The sequence below is a fragment of the Triturus cristatus genome, chromosome 3_2 (assembly GCF_964204655.1).
Source record: "Triturus cristatus chromosome 3_2, aTriCri1.1, whole genome shotgun sequence".
Lineage (NCBI taxonomy): Eukaryota > Metazoa > Chordata > Amphibia > Caudata > Salamandridae > Triturus > Triturus cristatus.
Genome location: NC_140584.1, coordinates 410,322,324 through 410,348,913, shown reverse-complemented (window position 1 = coordinate 410,348,913; position 26,590 = coordinate 410,322,324). Strand labels below are relative to the sequence as shown.

General features: G+C 46.8%; 1 protein-coding gene across 2 annotated transcripts in view; it reads left to right on the top strand.

The window, feature by feature from the left end:
- Positions 1-26,590, top strand: part of LOC146857453 (protein argonaute-1) — a 278,878-nt gene that overhangs the window by 195,390 nt on the left and 56,898 nt on the right. For both annotated transcript variants that reach the window (XM_085647973.1, XM_085647974.1), the window contains exons 7-12: positions 3,015-3,102; positions 9,860-10,007; positions 15,520-15,639; positions 16,200-16,322; positions 17,951-18,084; positions 18,721-18,905. In XM_085647973.1, coding sequence (XP_085504099.1) covers positions 3,015-3,102; positions 9,860-10,007; positions 15,520-15,639; positions 16,200-16,322; positions 17,951-18,084; positions 18,721-18,905 — 798 coding nt within the window. The remainder of the gene's footprint in view (positions 1-3,014; positions 3,103-9,859; positions 10,008-15,519; positions 15,640-16,199; positions 16,323-17,950; positions 18,085-18,720; positions 18,906-26,590) is intronic.

The window sequence follows — 26,590 nt, the reverse complement described above, 5'->3', positions numbered from 1 at the left end:
AATCACAGAATGGAAATAAAAATCCTGGACTGGAGCACCGAGTGACAATGGACATGGGAAACGTGGCAGCTATGCTGATCTTTGACTGTATTTGTTACATGCCTTCCTGGAATGCAAACTTCAAAGAAATTGTTCCCTTCCAGTTCTTTTTTGCTAACAGTTCACAACATGCGTATGTTTTACACTAACATACTGTATGTTTTTGATAACTTTATTTATAGCAAATTAAAAAAGGAACAGAAGTTCAGTTTTACAAGCGCTCATGTAACTGTGCAACTATGGTCCTTTACTTAAGTGGTCAGTTCGTATCAACATGATCTGAACTCTTAGAAACACACAGCATTTGCAATAGTATGTGCGTCCATACCTACCTACGTATTGTATGTTTGAATTAAATGCCTATGCGCAATGGGATTGTTACATGCTGCCAATTGTGTTAAACATGAAATTGCTCCCAATTTCTAATGCCATGTTATTGTTCTTCATTGGCTACATATGTTGTCATCGAACTCTATTTTAAAAACGTCACATTGGGCTTGGTGCTAAAGCTGCTAATTTCTGTGAAACTTAAGGAAATTGCACAAACTATGTTTCTTACTTTTTAAATGTATTTAAGCTATATACATTCGTGCTAGCAAGGAAACATTTGTTTTGTTCGTTTCTTAACACACACACACATGCACGCTATTACCAGACTGATCCGCTGTGCATTTTAAAAGCCAGCACTTTTATTGGCCACTGCACTCCTGCATCGAACTTTCATTATAAATACTGGACCCAAAACATTCCTGCAGCATTTAGCGGGGGCCTTGAGCAAACCCTTTCTGTACATTAAATTGGTTTCTGCTCTGCAGCACTACTACTGGTACTGAGGTGTGAGTGCACTGGATTTTAATTTATGGAACAATGTGGGAGGTGCTACTTTCTGCTGCCCGCCCTTGCTTTATTATTGATAATTCTGGGGGGGCGACATTAAATTCCCAACAGGTCTTGGGCGCAACGGACACTTGCATCTCCAATTACGTAAAGGCTCCGATGGCATGAGTTGAAGGAGTAGAGGAACCTGGCAGCTGGACCATGATGATTTGTCCCAGTTGACTCGTAAACCCGTGGCATCCCCATACATGGTCAGCATTTGATCGATCTAGGAAACGATGCCTCAGGTCTCTTTATGAATAGCAGTACAGCATCCGTGTAGAGCGAGATGCTTTCCTCTATTCCCTCTTTCCATCACCGTGCCCAATAATATGTGTCCTGCCTCACCCATTCTGCCTGTGGTTCAATAACCAGAGCAAACTAGTATGGGATAAGGACCAACCCTGTCTGGTGCCCCTTATTAAAGATAATTTCTTAGACAGGGCACTTATTCGATCCCTGCCCACAGGGCGCTGCAGAGCAATTTGACACATCTCCGAAAATTCATGCGTTGCAGCACCAAGTGTACGAAGGGCCACTCACCTGATCAAAGGCTTTCTCAATATCGAGTTGAGCTACGTACGTAGGTTCAGAACCTCCTGCGCTCATGCTAACACATTGTACAACCATCTGATACTATGCCTAGTCCCCCTAGCTGCCATAAAGCCATTCTGGTCTCTGGATATCGAGGAGTATATCCCTTTTTCCAGCCAGGTAGCCATCGCCTTTGCCGGCAACCTGTTCTCTATATTAATCAAAGAAATCAGCCTGTAGAATGCTCACTCGCAGATGGCTTGTTGGGTTTGGGAAGGACCACCACAGTGGCTCTCCTAAAGTGTGTGGAGAACGATCCAGTGCAAAAAGGGTCTCCCGAAACATGTCAAGCATCAGTGGAACCATGGCACTGGCAAATTTCTTAAAAAAACTCAGCAGGGTATGCATTGGGCCCCAGAACTTTCCCTGTTGGCATATATTGCAGGGCTAGCTGTAGCTCCTCCGCCTCAATCGGGAGGTCAAGGTCCATCCACTCACCAGCAGCGAGCCTGGACGTTATCAGGTCCTGCTCAACTGGGCAGTGAATCGCCAATGGGTGGGTTGTGCGCATTCTGTACAGTGCCTCGTAGTCTGCAAAGACGTTCACAATACCCTCAGCCTCGTGGGCCATATTCCCCTTTAAGTCCCTGATCATCGGCACCAATCTTGCCCCAGCTACACGGCTTGCTAACCAATATATAAGCTTCATGGATTTGTCACCGAATTCTTAGGGTCAATGTTTTGTTGCAGATAGTGCAGCTTTCGCACCACCAAGCAATCGTTGCTTCAAAGCTTGCCCAAATAGGAAGTGCTCATGCTGAGGAGAACTCCATTTAAGGAGGATGTAACAGATTTTACACCAGAACAGCCAGTAGACACCTCTCAGAGCGGTGCAGGTAAAACCTCTATTCGCTGCACTATAACCTCAAGCACTATAGCCTAGTTTATAGGGGCTACAGTGACTGCTGACTGTGGGTGGGGGTACACCTTGTCCAAAAAGGCTTAGTGCTCTCTTTGTGACCAACACAAAGGACATTAAGCACCTCCAGTTTTATTTCTGCTGTGTGTCTGGTAAAATAGCACAGATTTTGTGATAAATGTTAAACACCTTAGAACTAAATATGTGCCCTTGAGACTCTAGATATACTAGCTGCCTCTTACAAGGGAAAGGAAGAAGGTTTGGAGGGCGATACAGGCAAGAAAATGTTCTAAAAGTTTAACTCCTCCTTCCAGCAGTGTCCTACTGTGACTAAGACATTTCAAGCACACACAGGTGCAACAGCATTGCGCCGCCTGCTGTCTAGGCACGCAGGCGCCAGTGGCTGCTTCCAGGAGCACTCTAGCACTGTTGCTGTTGGCTCACAAGGTGGCCATTCAGCTTTATTTGCCCCCGAGCTCCAGCCTGTGCCAGGAGACCCTTTGGTAACCTTTAGCGCCAAGTTAGTCATGATGCTAGCATTCTCCATTTGCCCCAAGCCACCATACTTCTGCTGATTGTCAGATCGGAGTATTCATTCAGCGTCCACCAGGGCACATAAAGACTCTCCCTCCTTTTACCTTGCTAGGTCTGAAAGTGGAGGTGACGCACTGCGGACAGATGAAGAGGAAATACAGGGTCTGTAACGTCACTCGACGGCCCGCCAGCCATCAGACGTAAGACAATAACTTATAGGGGGGCAAAGTGCATGAGTGGTGCAAAGCATAACCTACAGATCATTTGTTTGACGTGCGTTGTTAGTCCCCAAATCACTGTTCTGTTTTGTGTCTACAAAGTTTGATTTCTTGTTGGAAATGAGCGAAATGTATCTTTTTGTGGGGCCTGGTCATGTAATGGTTTTGTCCTCTATTAGTATTATTTCATGCTATCGATACATGTTTTTTATAGCATGTAAATGGACACATATTTTCTAGACATGATATTTGATTACTTTTGCAGACTTGATGCCTTGATGTGCTTCGGTGTCGTGCTTCATGTTCCTTGCCTTAATAGATTCACAAGTTTTGTCTCCTTTGACTCCTGTCAAGAGGTTGGATTCAGAATAGTCCTTAAAAAACATGGGAGAGTTGACGGACGTAAGTGGCTTTCAACAGAGACATTGGCCACAATCCAACCTGATGTAGCTGAGAAGGGACCATGCTGCAGTAATGGCACTCTATCCCTGTTTGTACCACAGTAAATCTTTAACTAGGTGTGCCAGGCACAAACAGAGACAGTGCACTCTATTACTGATAATGTGCTGCCCCAAGTGAGCCGCAAACTCGTGCTGCATTGGGGCTGTATTGCGGTTAATGTGAACTGCTCTGGTCTCTGACGTGACACATCTTTAAGAAGGTGTACCTAGTGCAGTTTGGGACAATGCGCCCTACTCCCAACAATGTGCTGCCCTCCGGGCCCGTAATAAAATAAGGTGCACTGTCCCTATTTGCACTGTGACACAGATTTAACTTGGTGCGCCGGGTGCAGGCAGGGGTAGACTACCCTGTAGCACATAATGTGCTGCCACCAGGTTCATGCATGAACTTGTGCTTCCCTAGGGTCACCACAATAGTGAAAGGCAGACTAACATTTTGAAGCAGTGGGCCTGTCTGTGCAGGCAGCAGTATGGCCTTGCAGGTGCGAGCGGTGAGTGGCTGCACCTACTCGCAGGAGGACGTCAGGGGAACTCGTACCTGCCCTCAAGTAGCCGCTGCATCTTTCACTGTGCAGTTGGCACCTGCCTTCATTTCAAAGGAGGGAACAGAGACTCCCCTGCTGGCGACTGCAGGGAGTGACTACACCTGCCTGCAGGGAGCTGTCAGGGTAGAGTCAATGGGACCCCCCCACCCCCCTTTACTACCTCCAGAAGGGCTGCACCTGGGAGGCAGACTGATTGTGAATCCCTTTTTGTGGCACTCAGACAGTGCTCTTCCTGATGGCCTCTTTGCCTCTGTGCCCGCATCCATAATCTGGCAGAGACAAAGTGTTTCCTCATTTGCATGGGGCCATGCCACCCTTCAAATGATTAAACATTTAAAAACCGCACCAGCGCTATATGTGTGCCGACAGTATTAGTCTTACTGAAACGGCTGCAGCAGCTTCTGCAGCCCTTTCTGTATTACAACAGTGCCCAGGAGCGCAGAAAGCAGGCATACACACCCATTGCCACCCCAGAGTGGAAAAGCCATCCCAACTAATCTGCCTCCATAGCTGTATATAGTGCCAGTAGAACAAATGTACTTTATGTATCCCCTTTGCCTTCCTCCCCACCACTATACTGCCTATTTTCGTAAATGATTTTAGGCCACTGTGTAGATTAAATCTTTCCCTAGCTGAACACAACTCTGCAATTTTAAGTAAAACGAGAACTCTTTTCACAGCTGCAAAAGGTATGCATCTGATAGAGACTACTAGCCGCAGATTCCTTAACGTAGAGTTATCCCCAGGCGTGAGACTGGATCCGAATTTTTTTTTGCCACAGCATCTCTGCACGCCGGGGGCGGTACCACGCGACCCTGCCCTGACGTCATCCGCGGACGTGACGTCAGCGAGGTCACATAAGTCCCACCCCGGCGCGCTCACATCAGTTTCCTTCTTTTCCGCGTGCAACGTGGATCCGGAGTGAGTTCCCTTGACCTGTTTTCAGGCCTCTTTTAACGCCTTTGCGTTGGAAACACTGTGCAATGCCTTTGGGTTTTAAGACGTGTGCTTCTTGTGCGCGTCAGAGGTCGGCGACGGACCCTCACCCTATTTGTATGTGGTGTTTGGGTGAGCACCATGATTCTACGGACTGGGATGCTTGTCAGCATCTCAAGCCGAAGTCCCGGCGGGAGCGCCGGATGAAATTGCTTTCGGCCCGCTTGTCCAGATCGGTCTCGTCACAGCATCCGTCTCCTACCTCGGAAGGGTCCAGAAGCCGCCGATTCCGGCTGCGGCATCGTTCTTCCCCGAGGCCCCACGGGCGTCGCTCCCACCGGTAAGTCCTGCAGCTTGCCACCGAGGTCCTACCCTCCTTCTGCAAAGGGCGCATATTCCTCTCAGGGCATGCGCTTCGCCCGTTGCCACCCTATCCGCTTTTTCCTGGCATTGGGGCAACAAGGGCCCAAATGAAGGCCCTCTGGGAAGGCGGCTGTTTTACCGAAGGCTGAGCCGAAGCCTGAGCCGAAGCCTGTCCGTCGTCGATGGCTTTCCTCTCCGGCCCTGACGGCGCCGCGGGTGGAGGCCGGGACCTGGGACGCCTCCCCGAACCCCTCTCGGTCCTCTGCGCAGGCGGCTGCCTCGTCGGAGGTTGAGCCGGCGCCTTTTCGGCACCGTTCATTGGCCGCTAAGGCTCCGACCCCGCCCCCTTCTCCGATGAGGCACGTGGTGGTGGAGGTCGACTCGGCACCCCTGGTGGACACTTTGGCGCTGATCGAGGACACACCGGTGCCCGTGGCGGACTCCCCGGCGCCGTCCCGATGTCAGATCGTCGACTCTTCTCCAGATGTCCCTTCCTCTCCGGAGGATTGTCGTGTCCTTGTCTCCTCTTCTCCGGAGACTGGACACCACATTGTTGCATTTTCTCTGGCGGCTTCCAGGGCAGGTTCTATGCAGTCTCCGCATTCACAGCCCCCGGACCCGCTCTTCCGCACCTTGCAGTTGACTGCCCCGCAGGCTTCTCCGCCTTCTCCGGGGACTCCTCAGGCCCCTCACTCATCCGTGGGTCTTCCATCCTACAGGGGCTGGCCTTTTCTTCCTCCAGTAGGGCACATGGTCGGGCGGTCGGGCGGCTTAGTTTGCAGCCTTCGCCCACGGAAGAGTTGCTTTCCCCCCACGACGCCCTACGGAGGCGAGTGAAGCCTTTGTCCGGGCCATCTCCACAGCCACCGGCATTTTGCAATTGGGCAACCCGGTCTCTCCACTCCCAACAGACCACTTGTTGGAGGTTCTCCACCAGAACTCTGGTGGAGGGAAGCCGCTTCTCCCATTTGAAGCTTCGCTCCACAACTCTCTTCTGGGGGTGTCCTGCTATGGGGGATCCGGTGCCTCAGCCGCTCCTTCACCGCCACCGTCCTGCCCCGTCTGCCTTTTTTCCCACCCATCTGCCCAAGGCCCTGTCCTGCAGACTGCTTTTCCTTCGGTGTTGCTCCCTGCGTCACGGGAGGCCTGGTGGTTGGACTCCTGGCGGCGTAACATTTTCGCTTCCACTAGTGCTGCTCTGCGCGCGCTCAACTTTGTGTGTTGGTCATGGCTACTTCCGACCTGTGGGATTCCGCGGAGTCCCTTCTGTCTCATACCTCCCACTAAGGTGCCCGCGCTGATCTGCGGCACCATGTGCGGGATGGTCGGGAGTTAGCTGCATTTATTCTCCGTTCGGCCTTGGATGTCTCTGATTCTCCCGCCCGCGCTATGGCGAGTTCTGTGGCCCTCCACCGCCATGCTTGGTTGCGGGATAGCGTCTTTCCGGAGAATATTCGGGAGCGTCTTGTTGACCTGCCTTTTGATGTGATTCTGTTGTTTAACACCCACGCGGACTCCGCTATTCAACGACTCATTGCGGTGCTCCGTCCTCCTCCCCCTCCGTAAGCTTCGGCTTGTCTGTCATCAGTTGTCTTCTGGAAGGCATTTATCCCACCTTTTCTCTTTGGGGCCTTGTGTTTTGGTTGGCCCGTCTGTGTGTGGCTTGAAATGCCTTCAGGGTCCTTAAGTTGGCCCCTCTGTTCTTTTGGCTGCTGGTTCAACCCTTCAGCTTTTGTGGTGAGTGATTTTTAGCTGTTAGTGAAGCCGCATAGGTCCTCCGGTTGGACCATCTGTGTATTTCTTGGCTGATTGGTAAGCCGCCTGTGGTGTTATCCACAGGTCTTTTATGTTCTTGACCTTTGCTGCGGGTTTCCCTAAGAGGTGTTCCCCTGTTTTGTTTGGGGACGTGTAATACCCTAGGTGGGGTACGTGTTGGCTATTGTATAGCTCTGTCCTAAGCTGGATGGGTGTAGATACCTTCTCGGGATCCTCGCGTTTTCCTGGCTTCACTGTATACCGCTTGGTGCGGTCTCTCTTTTTCTTCCGCCTTAACGCAGCTTGCGCTGCTCCAGGTTCTGTCCCGCTCAGTATCCGATGGTGTTTCTATCCTTCTTCTACAGGACTTGCTTGTCGTCCATTTTGTCCCTTGTTCCTGTGGGGTATCTGCTTCTGTGCATTTTGCCTTCCCTCTTTAGCCTCTGGATCGCCAGACCGACTTTTGTCATGCCGTCTACAGCGTTGTGTCTTGGTGTTTCCACCTTGTTATCCGACGTTTCGGCCTGGGCCTCTGCCTTGTGTTCCAGGGGGGCTAGGTTATTCCTGGTGTTCTCCTGTGTTCTGGTTGCCGGCTTTCGGTGTGTACAACATATTTCTCACATCCCGGGGGCCTCTTCTTGGGGGATTCTTCTCCTCTTTATCTTTTGGCCGGTCCCACTTCTCTTCGTGGGCTGGGTGGTGCTACTGGGACGGTCCTTCTCTAGGGCTTGTTCTGGGGTTCCCTTGCCTCTGTCTTCGTCTTGTGCTCGGCTTGTTCTGGGCACGCTACTTCGTTGTATTTACCAGCTGTCTGCTGCTCACTCCTGGTAGTTATGGCGTGTAACCGTGTGCTCCTGCCCCTTGCTTTGCTGGAGCTTCGCGCGTCTGTGTCTTCCTTCTTACGTCTGCCCTTGTCAGCTGCCTTGTCCTGCCTTGTTCCCTGCCTCGGGGCTGACACCCGTTCAGCTGTCCCCTTCAATGTGTGTGTTCTGCTGAGGCGGGCTCTGCCCCCGTTTCTCCTCTTCTCCTTTGATCTGTGGGTGGTTCTTTTCTTCCTTTGGTACTCGCTTGGTGGGTTTTCTGGCAGACGCCTTTGCTCCTCGGGTTGGCTTGTGGTATCCTGGCCTTCCCTTCTCCTTGTTCTTGCTTACTTCTGCTTGGAGGGGGCTGGGCCGTCCTTCCTGTCCCCTTGACACATCCCCTGTTGGGGCCCTGTGTTCTTCCAAGGTGGTGAGGTTCTCTCGCAGCCGTCCTTCCCTCTGGGTATGGCTAGGGTATCTATTCTACGTTAAGGAAACTGCAGCTAGTAGTCTCTGTTAGATGTACGAGTTACTTACCTTCGGTAACGATGTATCTGGTAGACGATTCTCTGGCCACAGATTCCTTCATGGCCCGCCCTTCCTCCCCGTTCTGCGAGGACCCTTCAGCTTGGTCTTCTGCACTCGCCTCCCTTTGGGTGGCATTTGTCTTCTGCGGGTGCTCTCTTTCTCTTCCTCCCTGGCGGGATGCTCCGTTCTGTTTATTTGTTCCACTCCTTCTTTCCTGGTAATTGGACGGTAGGTTCATGTGTACTTTAGCATCCCTGCACCCTGGTTCTTCCAGTGTGGGGCCTACTCATAATCTTCTCCCTTTTTTTCATTGCTTGGGGTTTCAGACTCCTCTGCAATTCTCTGGGTTGGGGTCTCTTGGCTGTGCCTCAGCCCTTAGCTTTTTACAGGGGATACGACACTCCTTGATAGTGTTGACTTGGGGTGATTTGTCGTTACTCATCTGTTCCGGACTTGTTGCCCTTCACTGTTATAGATTGTGGTTTCAGACTTTCTGTCATCTGCCACGACATTTTTCACATGTTTTTTCTGCTTCCAGGGAGGCTATCGCCTTTGCTTTGCAGGGTTGCTTCTCAGAGCTGTGCTGTGCTCTTTCCTTTCCATGACTTTCAGTAACGCAGAGCTTGGCACTGTCCCTAATGGTGCTGTTCCTCACCATTCGCTTCTTCCCTTTCTGTTTCACTGATTTTTTCGCACACTGTTCCCATACTGTCAGTTTTGTTTGTGATGGCTCTGCGTTGTGGCGCGGAAAAGTTCTCCGAAGAAAACTGATGTCAGTGCCCCGGGGTAGGACTTATGTGACCTCACTGGCTTCACGTCCGCGGACGATGTCAGGGCGTGGTCGCGTGGTACCGTCCCCGGCGCGCAGAGATGCTGTGGCAAAAAGTTTTCCGGATCCAGTCTCATGCCTTTGGATATTTCTACGTTAAGGAATCTGCAGCTAGAATCGTCTCTACCAGATACATCGTTACCAAAGGTAAGTAACTTGTACATTTGTTGAAATGGATCCCAAAAAATAGCTTAGGAATCTAAAATAAAATAAATACATTAAAAGCCAAATGCAAGATTTGCCACTCAGTCAAGTCATGTACGTTACTTCCTTGTTTTTAATGTAACTCTGTAAGAAGTAAACACGTAGTGCTAAAATGTTTATTATCCATCCGTTAGTGTTTTATTGCTGACTTGAAGCAATATTTTGGACTGATAGGTTTAGTTGTTAATATTTGCATGAGTCTTTGTAAACCATTGATCAACCCTATGTGCTTTACGTATGGTGCCTCCTAAAAAAGGAAGTGCTTGGCTCACTGTCTTTGATTAGTTGGTGTCACATATCTGTGGGGTTTTATTACAGGTTCCCGCTGCAACTGGAGAGTGGCCAAACTGTGGAATGTACAGTTGCTCAGTACTTCAAACAGAAGTACAATCTGCAGCTTAAGTACCCCCACCTGCCATGTCTTCAGGTGGGCCAAGAGCAGAAGCACACCTACCTGCCTCTTGAGGTGAGATGGGGGCACATCAGGACTTCTTTGTGGGGGTGGGCATCCAATGGTGTAGCACATCTGCCGACGTGAACTGGTTGCATTCCTTAGAGAACTTATCCTTCCCTATTGTAAAAAGCTGCCCACCTATCAACGTGCTGCAGCTTGGCTGTTCAGACACTGTAGGATGTGCAAGTGTTTCTTATCATCAATATTCAGAAAATTGACAGAGTCAAGGGCATCAGAAACCAAGTCATGTGTTTGGGCAAAACCATGCCCGCTTCGTTTCAAAATCTGTGTCTGGCAACCCTGGACTGTTTTTTGTGCAGTAAACTTTAGCTTTCAATGTGTTGAACTTTTCTTCCACTTCTTTTGAATGTTATAATTTTTTCAAACTGGTAATCTTTCTCAGTAGGCCGCTTTTTGAAAGATTCCACCTCCTTCCCCCCAAAATTAAAAGGGGGAGTTTTGAGATAAGATTTTGTCTGCAAACAATGAGGGTTGGAAATGTATGACTCAGTCTTAACCTTTGATACTTAGAGTTGAAATTATTCCATAATGTTTAGCAGATCAGGACTAACTAAATGCAACTAGTTTTTGCCCTACTCTAAAATAAGCAGCCTAATAAGAACTTGTAAATTACGTCCGTGTTCATCATAACATCTTATCTGATCAGGAATGCAAACGACTGCTGACACTTTCTTCCTCCTCAGCTCCACCTCCACATGTCACAGCACGGCAAAAGTTATGATGTTGTCGTTTTCTTTGTTAAATTGCAGTGCCTTTGCACTTGATTACCAGGACGCACCTCTTCCTCCTCTTTTTTCACCAGGAAACATTGCTTCCCAAAAACATTTGTCTGTTGAAGATAATTTTTTGGGGCAATTGTTTGACATCTGTTCCTCTGTAACCACCTTGGAGAGTGTGGGCGTAGGTGGTGAGTGAGTTCAAGAATAGCCGTAAAATGTGCAATTTATTTCTATAGAGCTTCGTCCTTTTTCACTTTTTAACTCAGTTTTAAGATCACTCTGTACTGAATAATACTGTTTTTCGCCGCAAGAAATACAAATGTATTTTTACTTTTCTCTGCCGCCTTCCTCTTAGGTTTAATGTATACATTGATTCTTGAATAGACAGAGCACAAAGCCCTGTCCCACAGGTTTAAGTTCAAATGGATCCAATTCTGTATTTGGTCTGCTGAAGGTCGATAAAATGAGAATCTATCATGTTTGGTGAGAGAGAGAGAGATTCTTAGGAGCAATGAAGAGAATACACTGAAAGGACACACTTAGTAGAATGTCAACAAACAAGCCGCAGCAACTCTCCTCCAATGCTCATCTTTGGATTCCTTCTCCCAGTATTAAACCAACTCCAAAACAAAACGTTCCGCAGGAAGGAACCATTCACAGTTCTGGTCTATCTATGATTGCTATGCAGTCTGCATGCAGTTTAATGAATTCCATGGTGCCCTATCTCCTTGCATTGCCACCTTCCATAGGGGAAGAGGGAAAGGGTGTTGTGCATTCTCCCATTTACTGTAATGCTTCATCTGCATTGCAGGTGATGTCGCAGGCTTTGGTTGTCCCTCTCATGCTAAAAGTGTTGAACGTTCATCCTCTTGAGCTAGCGCTCTCAGCAAATCTCTGAACTTCTAGCTTTATCCCTTGCTGTTTGCACACCTGAGACAGAGACGCAAGGACGCTGTTTTTGCTCAGAATGTGCTACCTCCTTAAAGAGAGAGGAGAGATGTGCTCCTTTGGTCTCTGGAGAAAGGCCTAAGTTCTTTCCTGGGTTGCCAGCCTCCTCGTCCACACCTAAGCATCTAATGAGGCCGCCAAAGCCTCCTATGGAGTTAGTGGTTGGTGCCTTGTATGGTTGCTACGTGTGACAGTTTATTTATTTATTTATTTTGAGAGTCTTATATAGCGCGAACAAGATCCTTGCGGATATCAGAGCGCTTTACATAACAACAAAACAGTAAGTTGGAACAAACAATAGTGTGCAGGTAACAGTCATATAAACACATTTGGAGCACGAAATCTTAGGAGGATTAAAAAAGTAGAGCATTTTAAACGGGCTCTAAAGAACTCGGGGCAGGGATGGCAATTGTTCATGTAAGTTTTGCCATGAGCAAAGCTTTAACTTCTTTTTTGAACGATGCGGAAGAGGCATTCAGTCTGGTTTCAGGGGGAAGAGAGTTCCATATTTTGGGCGCCATCCCTGAGAAGGATCGTTTATAGGTTTTCTTCTTGATGAACCTTTGTGGTTTCAGTAGAAGTTTTCCAGCATTTCTAGAGGACCTAAGACCCCCAGAGATAGTCAGTTTCTGCGCGAGATAGCTGGGGGTGTTGTGATGAAGGGCTTTATGAGTCATGCACGCAATTTTGAGATGGATTCTAGCTTCAAATGGTAGCCAGTTCAGGGCTTTAAGGTCAGGGGAAATGTGAGCCCTTCTTTTCGAGCCAGTGATGAGTCTAGCTGCTGCGTTGATAGTTGCTCGTAGTGGGGCTGTAGCAACTTTTGGGAGGCCACATAAGGAGACACTTCCATACTCAACATGAGGGATAACTAGAGCTTGTACTGCCAATTTGAAGTCCTCGAAGGGCAGGAAGGGTTTCAGCTTCCTCAATGTATTTATCTGGAAATTAGCTCCTTTTGTAGCGTTGCTGATGTGTTTTTGCATCATAAGGTTGCTGTCGAGGGTAATTCCCAAGGATTTTGCTGAATCCACGATGGTTGGTTGAACGTTGAAGGCGGTAAGCTGTTTGATCAGGTCGTGCATTAAAGGGACTTTGACCGGTGGTGCTATGAGGAGGAATTCTGTTTTTAGCGTGTTCAGTTTGAGATGATTATCAGAAAGCCAGGACTGGGTGGTCCTGAGAGTGGAGTTAAGCAAATTAATGTCTTCTAGGGAGTTGATCTTGAGATAGAGTTGTGTGTCGTCCGCGTACATATGGAATTGTACGTTAGACGCGTGCAGAATTTCAGTGAGAGGTTCCATGAACAAGTTGAATAAGGTCGGTGAGAGTGCGGACCCTTGCGGAACCCCAAGTGTTACAGGAGAGGAATTGGAAAGCGTGTTGTTGACCTTAAATTTTTGTGTACGGTTATGGAGGAAGGAGGTAAACCAATTTAACACTGTGCCAGACATACCCATTCTGTGCTCCAGAAGATCGATTAGTTTCTGGTGTTTTACCGTGTCAAAGGCTGAGGAAAGGTCTAGCAGGATGAGTAGGCACGCATCGTTCTGGTCAAGGATTTGAAGCGCATCATCAATAATGTGTGTCATGGCTGATTCAGTGCTGTGACCTGCTCTGAAACCTGATTGGTGTATATTTAGGAGTTCAAAGTGATCTATGTGATTGGTTAGTTGTCGGTGAACACATTTTTCCAGCAATTTGGCGAGGGTGGGAATATTGGATATAGGTCGATAGTTGTTAAGATCCGTAGGGTCAGCAGTGGGTTTCTTTAGAATAGGTGAGACTTGACCTACTTTGAGGGAGTCCGGGATGCAACCTTGATGAAGAGAGCTGTTAATGATTTCGGTCCAAAGTGGAAGAAGCCAAGGGGCAAGGTCTTTGACTGCATTGGCAGGGAGGGGGTCAATGAGGTGATTGGCCGGTTTCAGGGAATTTAGGATTATGCCTAGGTCGTGTTCAGTGTACAAATCAAAGGAAGACCATGCTGCCTCGTTTTTAGGGCCAGGCTTAGGGTGGGGTTGGCCAGACGTGGTTGGACAGGAGGTGGAGATTTCTGTATTAGGAGCAACGTGTGGTAGTTGGTTATTGAGGAGATCCTTCGAGATGTTGTCGGCCTTCAGATTAAAGAAAGTAGAGAATTCTTCACAGTTAGGTTGAGGGCGAACTAGGTCTTGTAGCCGTCGGGGTGCATCCTTGGATTGATTTTTGATTAATTCGAAAAGTTTTTTTGGGCGGTTTTTTGCTTGGTTTAGTTGATGGCTAAAGAAATCAGCTTTAGTGCGTTTAATCTTTTTGTAGTAAGCATTTCTCTTTTTCCTTAGAAGTTTAAGGTGGATAGCTGAGGGGACTGATCTCCAGTTGCGTTCAAAGGATCTGAGAGCCCGTCTGTCCTCATTAAGGAGTGAGTTATACCAAGGCTTGGAATCTTTAATGGGAGCTCTCTTAAGTTGCAGAGGGGCTACCTCATTAATTATCGTAGTCATAGCATTAAGATAGTGGTTGGTGAGAGCATGCACATCAGAGGTGACTGAAGGGGGCTGGAGCAGATTGTAGCAGGAAGAGGGTAGTGAGTTTGGATTGAGTTTTTTCAGGTCTCTTTTCCAGATTTTTGGTTTTGTGGATTGCGCTGGAATGTGTTTGGTGGTTCCCTTGATATAGAAGGCAATAATATGATGGTCCGACCAGTCACAGGGTTGGATCGAATCCACCTGGATGATGTCAGATTTGGCGATTATAAGATCAATGGTTGAGCCTTTATTGTGTGTCGGGCTGTTGCAGGATTGGATGAGGGTAAGATCATCCAAGAAGTTTTTGAAACTCTTGACCACTGAGTCATTGATGTCGTTCCAATGGAGATTGAAGTCGCCCAGGAATATTTGGGTATTCAGCTGACCCATGTTAGAAGCGATCAAGTCCATGAGGTGTTCGATGAAGAGGAGGTTGTCTCCTGGGGGATGATAGATGATGTGGGATGAACATACTGGTTTGCCATTGCAACTAATGTCCAAACACAAGTATTCGCAAGATGTGAATGTCGGCGATAAGGCTCTGTTTATGGTGAAGCTGCTGCGATGTATACAGGCTATGCCACCCCCTATTTTGTCCGTTCTGTCTAATCTAATGATGTCATAGTCAGGTGGAACAAGGATGTCAAGGAGAGGGGTGGATGATTCTGTTAACCAGGTTTCAGTTAGAAATAAGATATCCAGCTCCTGAGAGATGATGAGGTCAGCTATGTCGGCTGCATGTCTGGAGGCTGATCTACAGTTTAGCAGCGTGCATTTCAAATGGGGTGAACTGAGGGAGGGGAATGGGTCCTGAGTGATAGGGATTCTTCGTAGGTTGTTATCAGAAACTCCTCTGTTGTTGTGTGTAGCGAGTCTGCAGGGGTTGGGGGGGACAGTCGGGATGATCATCTGAGAGGGCGAGAGGGAGTTGGGGAGGGAGGTTTCATAGGAGTGCAGAAGGGAGAGGAGATCGCTCTCCGAAAACGGGTTGGTGCTGCGCCTTGGGCGTGTTAGTGTGTTGTGAGACGGAACTGTTTTCCAGCTGGGTGGGTGCATATTAGAGGCGGTATAGGAGAGGTCCGGGCACTCGTGAGATTTATAAGTCGTTGATGGGGTGAGGTGCAATGAGTGTTTAGACAGAATCATCTTGAACGCAAGCAGCTCTGCTTGAATTTGGTGCATAAGTTAAAGTTGTGCTAGACTGGGAGCATTACTGACCCTCCCTGACTCTGTTTTCCTGACACTGCTAGGGGGAGAACAGGCAAGTAGGAGGTTTTTGATTGCCCTAAAAACGCTGATGGGTCTTATGTCTTTTTTCTTCTTCAGGTTTGTAATATTGTGCCAGGCCAGCGCTGTATTAAGAAGCTGACGGACAATCAGACGTCCACCATGATAAAAGCCACAGCCAGATCGGCTCCCGACCGGCAAGAGGAGATCAGTCGATTGGTGAGTGTGGTACAAGCATGCAGTATCCAGTTAGTTCATAGATGATCATAAAGTTCAATTGAGGTCCATGCTAAATGATGCTCAAGAGACCACGAAAAGTGAGATTGAAGGTGGCACTGCCTGTGGTGTGGATTCCCTCTCCTTAGGAAATGTCATTAGTGTGGCCAGGTTACCTGTGCACAAGCTACAGAACTAGTTTCTTCTGCTGCTGGAGACTTGAAAACAGGTGGGACAGTTGAAATAGACATAGAAGATGTTTGCAGCTTTGGAATCCTAGATTGAGCCACTGGAAGAGAGTCTTTACCAGCTTGTACTCTCAGACAATTATTCAGACTGTGGTCACAAACGTTAAGAGTTGGTGAATGTGAATATCAGAAATATAATGTGGGGGCTCTTGAACATAACGCAGGGTAGCTCTAATGCCACATGCTATGCGCCCTGCCTTTTGCAACCCCTGTAGGAGTTGGGGGGGGGGGGGGGGGGGATGATAGGTTTCACCTGTTGATAAATAAGCCCTTTTTGTCTATTCTTGAAGATTAAGATTTTCTTTCCCTTAACAGATGAAGAATGCCAGCTATAACCTGGACCCTTACATCCAAGAATTTGGTATCAAGGTGAAAGATGACATGACAGAGGTGACTGGACGAGTGCTTCCTGCACCCATTCTTCAGTACGGGGGCAGAGTAAGTAAATTGTACGGTGTGAAGTGGGGGAGTTACTGGTAAAAGCAAAATCTCTGGTTGAAAATTATTTTTTGTTCAATTTATGTCGTATTAGCCCCACTTTGTTGAGGGAAGGTTATGATTCAGGTCAAACAATTAAGGCATAATTTGTCACTGTAAAAAATTTGATTCCTTTGGAAAGTGGCAGTATTCAGACATTTTCCAGACAATGCACGGTTCCCTCAAAACGTTTGGTGTATTTGTCTGCGAACTCTACTAATAGGGATAAAACACCTTTTTTTACAAAGGCAGCGAAAGGACACGTGAATGAAGCAGAGTTGCTGTCCATGCCTGACAATGCCAAGTTTGACTCTATTCCTGATGGTGACAGGCAAGCTCTTTGTTCTTGATGGCACAGGGGTTTCTTTCTGTCCTGAATGGTAGTATTATCTCTCTGTACCACATGGCTTCACTATTGCACTCCCACCTTGATGGCTTCAGACTCATCGTCTGTCCCTGATGGCTCGGGCCTCGCCCTCTGTCCTTGATGGCTTCAGACTTGTCCTTTGTCGCTGATGGCACTGGGCTCGCCTTCTGTCCACGATGGCGCTGGGCTTGCCTTCTGCCCCCAATCATGCCGGGCTCGCCTTCTGGCCCCAATCATGCTGGGCTCGCCCTCTGGCCCCAATCATGCTGGGCTCGCCCTCTGCCCCCAATAGTGCCGGGCTCACCCTCTGCACTATAATGTGCCCGGTTCTCCCTCTGCCTCCAATCATGCCAGGTTCGCTCTTTGTCCCCTATGGCCCTTGGCGTGCCCTCGGCTTTCGATGGCACCTGGCTTGTCCGATGGCGGCTGGCTTGCCTTGGACTCCCAAGGTGGCTGGCTTGCCCTCGGCCTCCCAAGGCGCCTGGCCTGTCCTTGGCCTCCCAAGGCACCCGGCTTGCCCTCGGCCTCCCAAGGCGCCTTTCTTGCCCTCGGCCTTCCAAGGCGCCTTTCTTGCCCTCGGCCTCCTATGGCGTCTGGCCTGCCCTCTGTCTCCGATGGCACCTGGCTTGTCTTCTGTTCCTGATGGTTCCAGGCTTGCTCTTAGTTCCTAATGGCTCCACGCTCTCCCTCTGTCCCAGATGGCTCCAGGCTCTCCTTCTGTCCCAGGTGGCTTCAGGCTCATCTTTTGTCCCTCATGGATTCAGGCTCACCCTCTGTGCTTGATGGCTTCAGGCTCACATTTTGTCTGTATTGGCTGCAGACTCATTCTCTGTCCCCGATGGCGCCAGACTCACCATCTGCACCTGATGGCACTGAACTTGCCATCTTCCCCCTATGATGCCAAAATGACTCTCTGCCTGTAATGGCCTCGGACTTGTTGCTTGTCTGCGATGGCCGCAGACTTGTTGCTTGTCCCTAATGGCACTGGACTCGTCACCTATTTCCACTGGTGTCACCCTCTCTTTGTCTATGATTGCGCTAATTTTAGGTTTTGTCTAAAATAGTTGGAGAATGTTCATGACGTTGTGTTGGCCTTGACTGGGATTCTAAGTAGTCTTCTGCTTTGTCGCTGAGCACAGCGTCGGTGACTGTGATAGTAAGGTTACCAACTTGCTGATCGATGACCTTCTCTATTATTTCTCTCCCTGTATTTTCCACCCAGAACAGGGCCATTGCCACACCGAACCAGGGAGTCTGGGACATGCGCGGCAAGCAGTTTTATAATGGCATTGAGATCAAAGTGTGGGCGATTGCCTGTTTTGCCCCTCAGAAGCAGTGTCGGGAAGAGGTGTTAAAGTAAGCAAGAGTGGTTATTTGTTTGTAAGAGCAAAAAGGGAGGGTTTGTTGATCTGTAGTGGTTGGGGTGTCTTGCTCTAAGTTGGTTAGGGTGCCTAATGCACCAAAAGGCACTGACATCTTTCGACAACTGCCAAATCAGATCTTAGTTTCCCCATTAAGCTGCCCTTTTTGGACCACAAGGGCTGTCCTGCATGGATGGATTTAAGAGATAAAGGGAAACGAGTCAGTGAAATTTGGTATAGGGATGGGGTGGGCAAGAATATAGTGGCCATCAAAATGCAGAGTGGCAGGAAATACAGTAAGAGAATAAAGTAGTGTGGGGTGAAAGGCGCACAGTGATCACCTCCAGGCATACAGTGGCATGGCTTGAAGGAGATGATCCTCTAGTCCTCTTGGAAGGATCCTCCATATCGTTTGTAGAACACAACTATTTCACATATGTAACATGTCAGTCGTGAATAGAATGCCTTTTTTTTAGATTTTGGGGAAAGTTCTTTCAGTCCTGTAAATTACACCTCTGAGAGCACCCTATATCCTTCACTTTTCCTCACAATATGCTTGTCAGTTTCTGCTCTACTAGAAAATTGTATTGTTATGTGATGGAAATAAACTTTCCATTAACTTCTTTGGCAGGAATTTCACGGACCAGCTCCGGAAGATCTCAAAGGATGCAGGGATGCCTATACAGGGCCAGCCTTGTTTCTGTAAATATGCTCAGGGTGCAGACAGCGTGGAGCCGATGTTTCGACACCTCAAAAACACATATTCAGGCCTTCAGCTCATCATTGTCATCCTGCCGGGGAAAACTCCTGTGTATGGTAAAGGAATAACCTAAGAACTAGCTCTTTGTTAAGGCAAACAAGATTCACTGACCTCTGTTATTGCAATAGCAAGTCTGAATTTTCACTCCGCTTCAATGGGCAGAAAACGCATGTCATAATGGTGGAAAATACAGATCTATAATCCTTTGAGAGGTATAGCAGGTGCAGATCTGTACACTGATGGGTCAGTTTAAGTGAAAGCTATACTCCTGCAATGTCCTGAACACAGTAAATGTGTACATCTTTACAAGGTACATCTATATGTAGTTCCCCTTCATTTGTCTATGTATCAATCTGGAGCACATATTTATTTTTATTTTATTTTATATTGTACTGCAAAAATAGGACTTTTCGAAAATATTTCCTGTCATCGAAGTGAAGATTGCTTTTTCTGCAGAGTTTTAGAAAACTTAGTGATTTATGGAAGATCTACAACCGTAGCAGAACATATTGTTTACCTATGATATTGTTTCCACATCGAGATTTCTCCCTTAACATGTTCTTGTTAAAATATACAAATATATTAAGACTATCCATGGTGGACAAAACAGTGGTGACTTCTTGTTTCAGTTTTTGTCATCAGTTTTAAGGACAGTTTGCAGTCGAACATCCACATTTATTTTTGCACATTTGCATAAAAAATATGACTCTTGCTGGGCTTAATTCAGTGCGGACGTTTGTCTCCTTGTTTCGACTGACCAGACTCCATTTAATTAGCTAAAATATCTGTGAAGGTTTTCTCAAATCCCTTTAAGATTGAATTATTTTCTTATAGATGCAAATACATTCTTGACATCTTTCTGAAACAAAAATAATTTCTCCCAATTGTTGGGGAGTGTCGCTTAATAAGTCTGTGTTCCATTTCATTGTTTTCTGTTTAGATCAACCTGAGAGGGCAGACTGGCACTGCCGTAACGTTTAAATTAATGTACAAGTGAGACTTTCCGTTTGTAATTTTTTAACAGTTGTGTATATTCTGATAAATCTATTTAAAGTTAAGCTATTCAGATTCACTGCTCTAAAATCAATTCCAATCTTCAGCAGTACAGCTTTTCCAGCATTTAGAAACAGTAATGATTGATCAAAGATGTGCATTTCTTGGAAAGAGATTACACTAAAATATTTTTTGTAGCTAAGTAACATAACCATAATCCACACCTGAGCTTCCCAGATTTGCAGCTCTTGCTTGAATAATTTCTGATCCTTTTTACTTCCCAACTGCAGTCAGTAATATGTGACAAAGATCCTGTGCTAGCGAATTATTGTAACTGTTCAGTAATTTTCCTTTTTCTAATGTGGCAGTGCTCTGGACTTATTTTCTTGATTCAAGGTTTTTCACAGGCATTTTCAAGAGCTGCAAATGTGCCATAGAGAACTATTATTCTATTTAAACTAACCCATTTTTCATTTAAAAGACTGTAACCAACTTTTTACACTTCAAAAGAAATGGGAATGCCACTGCACAATTGTTTCCCACTCCAGAATTGCGGGAACAAATCACCCATCCTTAATCTGTATTACTGAGGCTCTTTAAAAAAGCTGTGTCTGGTTTCACACCGTCCACACTTGCAGCCCACCTTCTTAAAGGAGTCTGACTTTATTACACTTTTTAAAAGCTTGGGCTCTAAAATTATCTTTGATGGCACAATTGTTCGTCATTAATAAACAGCAATTGGAAGGTCAACTGGGTCTTCCCCAATAAGATTTGCTGATGATATCTGTACACCACTGGCTACAGTTCACCCCATGCTAATATTGTAACATCTGCTCATATTCACATCTGGGGCCAGATGTACGACCATTTGCTTTTGCGAGTCGCAAATTGCGAAAAATTGCGATTCGCAATTTGCGAGTTGCAAAAGCAAATTTAAAACCATGTTAGAGACACTGTTAGCGATTCCCAATGGGCTCGCAAAATGCGAGGCTCATGAACATTAATAAACTACTCGCAATTTGCGACCCCATTGGGAATGACTGGCCCTCCCAGGGATGGTGGCCTGCTGGGCTCAGCAGACCTCCATGTCTGGGACTGCTTTTAAATGCAGCAGGGTTTTTTATGTCTCGCCTAGCGTTGCAGCGCATGCGATGCTCGCTCTTCGAGATCTATTGTCGTCGGGTTGCTTTAGGAAGTGGGGTAGATTGGCCGGCGTCATCCTTTATGGTAAATGCTGGCCTCCGATAGCAAGTGAGGCATTTTGGTGACCGCCCTGTCTCCTCTAGGCCCCGCCCACCCGGTCTGGATTGTTTCCTTGCGTCCTTGCAGGAATCTTTCCTTTTAAACTACTGCCCGTTGCAGGTGGCGTTCCTGCACAGGACACGATGGGCATTTTAAAAAGAATAAATAGCGGGTGGCTTTTTTTTTTTTTTGCAGAATGCGGACTTCCTTGCCTTCTAATCAGTTCTCGATTCCCCTTCGATGCACCAACTGATGTGTGCTCATGGCCCGTCCACATGTCACATGTCTGACCCTAATCGGGCACAGCGCTCGTGTAGAGCAGCTGACCACCCAGATAAAGGCCTTGGAGCAGACCCACGGGAGACCTTTTCCATTCTCCTGCATCTGCAGGGATAACTCCCGCTTTCCACTGCGCTGGTGGAAGACACGAGAAAACTGCAGGACGCACGTTCACGGCGGCAGGATTTAAGAGATTTGAGTACAATACGTCACACTCCGATGTTTAGTGCCAGAGGGGAGCTCTTGGCTTGGTGATTTTGATCCAACATAGGCAAACATTCTTTGCATGTTCTCAACTACTGCACTTGAGGTTTTTTTTTAACACGTTTATATTGAGAAAGTTTAAAACCAAGGATAGTTTGAATCTGAAAGACTATCTAACCTTGCATTGAAACACTGTTTTTTTAAACCAAGACAAAGCAGGAACTGCACAAGTTAAAAGCGAGTCGCAGTGGAATCTTCTGAACTAGGCTTAAAGTTGTACCTACAGTAACCGTACATCAGCGCGATTCAGCGTTCACTTGAGAACAGACATAACCGCCAGTAAGGGAGGAAAACAGGAAGGTGCACATCCAAGGAGCACCATGATTGGTAGACGCGGGCACTTTTTTTTTTTATTATTTTTTTTCTCTATTACCATTAACAAATACAATTATAATTGAGCCATACATCATCATAAGTAATGCCGTTATTGATTGATATCATACACCACATGCTATCCATTCACATTTCAAATTATACATTGAGATATATTTAAATCAAATCTCTTACAGTGCCATCCGTATATCGCTACCCATTCTATCCTCACCAAGACCCCCCATGGGTAGCACTGCGTCAAACTGTAGTCACTCAAGTCTGATTTTGAGTCTTCAGGTGGTGGGGCACATATGTTTCCCCGAAAGGTATTCCAGTTACCCCATACACGTTTCCATTTGCGTGGGCATCCCCTATTGATAAAAACTGCCTTTTCCGCTACCATGGTACTATCAAGGTCCAGGCACCATTGCTGATGGGTGGGGGCCACCCGCGCCCCCCAGCGCTGTGCGATGTTCGCTTGGCTAATGCGAAGGTCAGTGTCACCCACTCCTGCGCCGCACAGCATAGATCTGTTGGCTTCCACACATTAAGTATACATCTATGCGGCTCAGGGGGGACATCAACTCCGCAGACCTGAGTCACCGTGACCGCCACTGCCCTTCAGTAGTGTTGAATGCTGGGACAGTCCCTGATAGTGTGATAGAATGTGCCTATAGATCCGCAGCCTCTAAGGCAAAGTGGCGTATCAGCCTTCCCTATTTTGTGAAGTGTCGATCTGGTAAAGTACATTCTGTGCAGTATTTTCAACTGCACAAGTTTTAGTCTGGAGGGGGTCGCAACCTCTCGCGGGGACGCAAGCGCCTCCTGCCAACCTTGCTCGTCCATCTCACCTATCTCCGCCTGCCATCTCTCCCTAAGGGTCTTTGTAGGGTCTTTCTGGTTATTAATCAGTTTGCGATATGTGCATGAGATGGCTTTTTTAGTTAGAGAATCAGTTAGCAAACGGTCCTCCAGAGGTGAGGACGCAGGCAAACCGCTTCCCGGAGGTATGGCCTTTGTAAGGTCATGTTTTATTTGTAAGTACCTATATTGCTCTGTCTCTGCCATCTGGTATGTGAATTGGAGTTGCGCAAACGTGACCACCTGCCCCTTATTCCACAGATCGCCCACCCTGGAGATGCCTATCAGATCCCACTGTTTAAAACCTTTGCTCTTACGTAGCTTACCAAGCCGGGGGGAGTCCCACAGTGGTGTATGTTGGGTTATCACCCCCTCCCACCCCAGTGCTCGCTTTGCTCTAAACCAAACCTGCACCGTATGGGCCGTAGGGCCGATCAATTTGCTTATTTTTGATTTATCATATAGAGCGCCCATTATTCCGTCCGTACCCATCATGTGTCTGTCCATACGTAAAGCCGGTTCGTCCTGGGGGGCGTGCAGCCATTGGTTGATCACTATCAGTTGGGAGGCCCAGTAGTATTGATTGATGTTTGGCAGCGCAATGCCACCGTCATACCAGCTCCGCATTAACTTACGTACAGCTATACGATGAGGTTTCCCTGCCCATAGCAGGTGACCCACCTCTGCCGCAATGGCTTTGAAATATGAGTCGGGTATTGGCATGGGTGTATTCTGTATTGTGTAAAGAAACCGGGGGAAGGCCATCATTTTAAACAACGCAGCCCGCCCCAACATTGTCAGCGGGAGGGAGTGCCAATTCCTCACATCACTCTTTAATCCCTGCAGCGGCGGAAGCAGGTTACATTCTGTAAAGTGTGCGTGGTTTGGTGTGATGTGAATGCCAAGATATTTAAAACCATTCGATGCGATCTGTATTGCAGCTCCTCTGGGCAGGCGCGGGGGAGGGTCGTTGAGTATATATAGTACAGATTTGACGCGTGCACTTTTGCCAAATGTAATTAGACCACAGTAATATGCAAAGAAGAATGTGTGCTGGTCGCCCACACAGTTCTTTGATTTGTCAGGAAAATGAAACAGATGCTGCCAAATCAGTGCTGGTGCGCCAATTTGTTGCGACTCTAGAATGTTCAGTAAAGATTTCTGAAACCAGATATGCCTTCAGTTTACAGGAATCGCAACAAGAAAAAATGCACACTTTGAATAAAACTATCCATCTAGCGCTTCTTAAGTAGTGGATTGTAGTTAACAAATATAACGTGGTCTGACTTTGCAGTTTATTCCTACATGCCTCCCTCTCCAGGCAGACATTGGTCCATGAAAAGGCACAATAGCACAAGGGAGCAGCAAGGCTCCTCGCCTTTCTGAGCATCGGAGCAGTAAACAATTGGTCACACTTCTCCCGCAGCTGCTGCCTGCCTTCATATATAGTGCTCTCACACTAAGCTGTCGAAGGCTTGCAGCATGTGAATTGTTTTCGGGAGATCGATGAAGTACACCAGTCCTGGAAAGAGATGAACTGAGCACACAAACTGTTGTTTATTGCATTTGTGGGATAAGGCCTTCCTTAAATTTATCAGGGGTTCCCACCAGCAACAGAGAGAGCTGAGTTTATTTTCCAACTGACGATAACATTTTCTAAAACATTATTTTTGCAATTCTATCCCCGTTTGAATAACTCTCAATGGATATCCTGGCATACATTTTTAGGAGTCAATATCTGTGGCTTCTGCAGAAGTGTATCGATTAACTGCTGCACATTCTAATACTACACTGAAGACTTCTGTGTGTTCATTGTGTAGTGTCAGCATGCAGCTGCTTCTGGATGCTGTCCCAACAGGGTGGGTTGAGAACAAAGCACCCTCCGACTCATTACTCAGGGAATACATTTTAAAACCCATGGCCTTTACGTCTTCTCTGACGTTGTGATGCTCTTCTAGTCTTCTGAAATGGACAAGCGAGCTTTCTCTTGCAAGTGCATCACTCCTCTGATATTAAAATGTATGTCCTGTGTCCAACTTATTAAAGACTTGTGTCAGCCAGCAGTTTTCATACACTGCTTTCAAATGGTGTATGCCACATTTGTCCACAATACGTTATGTTGTATGTTCTTACTTTAGCTTCTAAAAAGCATCTTGTAAATTTCTCTGGCAAATTTACCTCTAAGTATCCACCCAGTTTCTCAAAATTTACCTGTTAACACATAGGTAAAAGACATTGTCATTTACAATGCCAATAGCTCTAACTAAAACAATTGCGAGACCTATTGCATTTTTAATGCTTGTTTTTTTTAAATGCAGCCCGTTTTCCTTAAAGGAAAACGGGATGCATTTCAAAACAAGCATTTGCAATGCAATAGGTCTCGCATTTGTGAGAGCTAGAGCTATTGGCGTTGCAAATGACAATGTATTTTACGTATGTTTTTTGGTTTGCAGTGTATAGGATGTATATGGTGTGAAGTGGAGTTATGTGGGTTGTATTGGAATTGTTAGTTCTGTAATTGTGTGGTTTGGAATTGTGTGGTGTGAAGTGTATTTGTGTAGTTGAATTATGTGGCATGGAGAATAGATTGGGGTGAGAGGCGCACAAAATAGATAGAATGGAAGATAGAGAGGGATAGGTAGTTTGTGCAGGAAGTTGTGAATAAACTGGAAATGGAGGAGCAGAAAGAGTGTTTGAGAAAGAGCCATGAAGTAGATTATCCTGGGTGCTGTGATGGCCAGGGATTGAAGAGCTATACAATTACTACATTGGGTCGTGCGGTCTGATTGAGGAATACATGCAATGATGTTATGTAGTTTCTCGGTGCAACTTAACACATCCTGCTGGCAAGTTAATGTGAAATGGAACATCCTAATGAGGAGTGTGTAATTTGTATAGCTTAAAATGTACCTTAAAAGGGTGGTTAAGTAAAAGTATAGCCTTCGCTGCAGCGCTCATGTCTTTATCCCATTAGACAGATACACTGAGTGATCTTGGCAATAGCACAATTTCCCATACTTTGGATGCCCCACTGTAAACTAGAAGCCCTTAAAATGGACCTTAGTAATGGACATACAAATTGCGTGAAATTGGCCACACTTACCATTTTTTCTGCTATGGCTATTGAATTGTAAATTGGAGGCTTTAAAAACGGATCTCTGTAGTGGATTTAGCCACCAAACAAACATGATCTGCTTTCGTCGAGATGTGCAAGTACTGTAAATCAAGCAACTGTCTTTGCCCGTTTTATTTAGTTTTTACTGACCTATGAGTAAAACAGGGAAAAAATCATACTCCTTCTCTAAAGTCCGCTACGGTAAGAATTCAAGGGCAGCATTTCGTATGCCTGTCTCTAATGAGTTGAGAGATGTGCTTGCCACATCACTGATAGTTCAGTCCCCGAGTCTATTGTAGTGAGTGGGCAACTAGCCGTGCCAAGGTAAGTACGGGTAGGGTATACACTGGAGGGATGCCTCCTTTTGTGGTGCTCACGAGTAATGCGGTGCGTAGATCAGAATCAAATAGAAGCTATTGAATCTCCTCTCCTACTTAGTCCCTGGCAGCAAGGTGACAAGAGAAGCGTGATCAAAATGTACGCTCGCGCTCCTTCTTAACTTATGTGGAATAAATTATATAAATTCCCTTTGTAGTGGTGGTTGGGGATTTAAACCCAGGCATGTGGTGTGTTTTCAATTAAAGGCAGAGCGCTGGGTTCAACTTTGAATGTACCAGGCAAGCTCCAAGTCACACACCTCCCCCAATAAGAGTTCAGCTAGAATGTGCTCCCTCA